Here is a 2,789-nt window from a genome sequence, read left to right as displayed (position 1 = left end):
CGATAAAGACCGTCCCCCTTGTCGACTCCGACTGTGGCAGCGGCCGGGCGTCTGCCGTCCCTGACCCTTCCTCTGTTGATCCGCCCTCAGACCCATCGACCGATCGTATTTGTTTGATGTTTTCTGACGTGACTTCACTGAAAAGCTTTGACTCTCTTACAGGCTGTGGAGATATTATTGCAGACCAAGAGGACGAGGCAGGGCCCAGCTGTGACAAGCATGCCCCGGGGACAGGCAAGCCAGGTGTGTCTAAAAAGAACCCCAGCGTGGTGGCCTACCAAGGAGGCGGGGAGGAGATGGCGAGCCCGGATGGGGTGGATGACACCTATCTGCAGGAATTCTGGGACATGCTCTCCCAGACTGAGGACCAAGGACAAGGGCCCCCCGAGGGACTGGCTAAGGCCGCCGCAGCACTGGACGCCAAGGGGGCTCCCGAAACCTCCAAAGACACCAGGGGGGTAGAAGTGGCCAAGGACGTGTCATCGGTCAAGCGCAGGAGGCTCAACCGCATTCCCATTGAGTCGCAGCCCAAGGAGGAGCCCAAGCACCTGCAGAAGGAGCAGCAAGAAGGCGTCCCCAACAGTGATGAGGGCTACTGGGATTCCACCACCCCAGGCCCCGAGGAAGAGGGCACGGGTAGCGGGAAGAAGGCGGGCATCTCCAGGGATAGCTACAGCGGCGATGCGCTCTACGATCTCTACGCGGATCCAGATGGAAGCCCGGCAGCCCTTCCTGCCAACGAGGAGGTGTCCTGTGTGTCTAGGTTAAAGCCCGTGTCTCCGGGCACCATCACCTGCCCACTGCGAACACCAGGCAGTTTGCTGAAGGACTCTAAAATCCCCATCAGCGTCAAGCACCTCGCCAACCTTCCGTCCAGCCATCCCGTGGTGCACCAGCAACCAGCCAGGAGCGAGGTGCCCAGAACAAAAATCCCGGTGTCCAAAGTGCTCGTCCGCAGGGTCCACAACCGAGGCTTGGCTGGGACCACCATCCGGGCAGCGGCCTGCCACGACAGTGCCAAAAAGTTGTGAGGTCTTTGAGGCCAAGATGGATGGACCACATGTCAAGGAATACAACTTTCCCCGGTAACCACTGACATAAGTTCTGCTTTTCCTAAAGAAAGGCTTTGAGGACCGTCTCTGCTACAGAGCCTGGACCAAGGGTCTTTGTCCCCGCTGGGGCAGGAGACACTAGAGAGGGAATCCACACTGCACATGGAAGTCTCCTCCCCAAGATAAGCACTTTTTTTTTCTTTTTAAAAATATGTTTTCTGTCTTTTTTCTTTAATGCACTGAATACTTGGAAGTCATCTTTACTTGCCTTTTCAGAAAGAGGACTCAACCAAACCGAAGTAAGTGTCAGGCCATGATGTTTGGCCATGCTAGGGTCCAGAGGTCTGGAGGAGCCACTGCAAGAATCAGAAGAGCCCTCCTCTTCCATGATCCTTCTCTCCCCCTTCCCCTTCCCTTCCAGGGTGTGGGGCGGGGGGCGGGCAGGGAAGACCCTCTGCTGTATGGAAAACACCTAGGAAGCTGGGGGAAAAAAAAACACCCCAAAACAACCAGAACAGGTATTACCTGATGAGCAGAGGGCATCACTGATTGGCAGAAAATTTTCCTAGTTTCAGTTGCTAGGTATGCAAATAGGTAAATATCTACCACTGGGACAAGAAAGAAGAATTTTGGGTTGATCATTTGTTTGGGGAGAAAAATGCTCAGCAGAGCAGGTTTTTTTCTTTTTGTTGTTTTCCCGCCCCATGCAGAAATCAGGACGGGGGAAAGATTTCGTTACATGCCAACAGACCCAACGTTGCAGCATTTATCAACTGTCACTTTTTCATGTGTAGATAATGCATATTTTACCGTTTATCCAGCTGTTAACATTTTATAATCTGTTCGTAACCTCAAGTTTAAAACCTGGTTTTATAGCTAAATATGGTAGCTGTCCCCAAACCATTGATATGCTTTTATGTGCTGTAACCTGCAGCAATTCTGTTTATGTTTTAAATGGGTTCTCTGGCTTTCAGTGCACTAACAAACAAACAAAACTATTGTGTTGCTGTTCCAGAGCATTGCTTCTGCCTTGTCTTGGTAGGAGTCTGTTTCTTACACAAAATCTTGATTTTTTTCAGAGATTTTACCTTTGTTATAAAAAATTTTGGATTCAACCGTCCCTCAATATGGGGATTCTAAAGTGAGGAACACACAACAAACAACAATAGAAAAATATAGTTTTTCATTTCATTAGACTTCTGCTTTATAGATTTATGACTGTGACAGGTTATGTTCAGAATATAACACTGGCAAGCTTATATATCATAAACACTTTATGCCAAGATATTTTGAAAAGTGGCTTACTTTGTGTACATTCCCTATTATTTGAGATGAAATATTTATTTCAGAAAGGGTTCCCATATGCCTCGGTAATTTGAATTATAAACTGACGCAGTTCCTAGAATACTATTAGGGTCTAATGATTCTACAACAGTGTCTGAAATGCACTTCAGAGAGTTTAATCAAGAGACCAGAGTTTCTGCTAGGAAGTGACTCATGGTGTCAGGAAGGTAGACATATTCAAGGGAAACTACACCTGTAAATGACATCAACACTTCTATATAACTTTCATTTTTCCAGAGATTGCCTAAGTAATGAACTGATATTACATGTTTTTTAAGTTTGTTTTCTGTAAAGGAAAGAATAAGACAAGTATACGAAAGCCTATTTGAATAATATGAATGAAGTAACAAAATAGTCATCAAAGGAAAACAAATTTGTGGCAGTTTTAAAATC

General features: G+C 47.1%; 1 protein-coding gene across 1 annotated transcript in view; it reads left to right on the top strand.

Moving 5' to 3' along the window:
* Positions 1-2,773, top strand: part of AMER2 (APC membrane recruitment protein 2) — a gene marked incomplete at its 5' end in the record, with an annotated part of 3,458 nt that extends 685 nt beyond the window's left edge. The window contains one exon of the mRNA XM_006753695.2: positions 9-2,773. Coding sequence (XP_006753758.1) covers positions 9-1,031 — 1,023 coding nt within the window. The remainder of the gene's footprint in view (positions 1-8) is intronic.
* Between the last annotated feature and the right edge of the window lie 16 nt (positions 2,774-2,789).

Source organism: Myotis davidii, unplaced genomic scaffold (assembly GCF_000327345.1).
Source record: "Myotis davidii unplaced genomic scaffold, ASM32734v1 scaffold1031, whole genome shotgun sequence".
NCBI classification, from domain to species: Eukaryota; Metazoa; Chordata; class Mammalia; order Chiroptera; family Vespertilionidae; genus Myotis; species Myotis davidii.
This window is presented reverse-complemented; position numbering and strand designations above follow the sequence as displayed.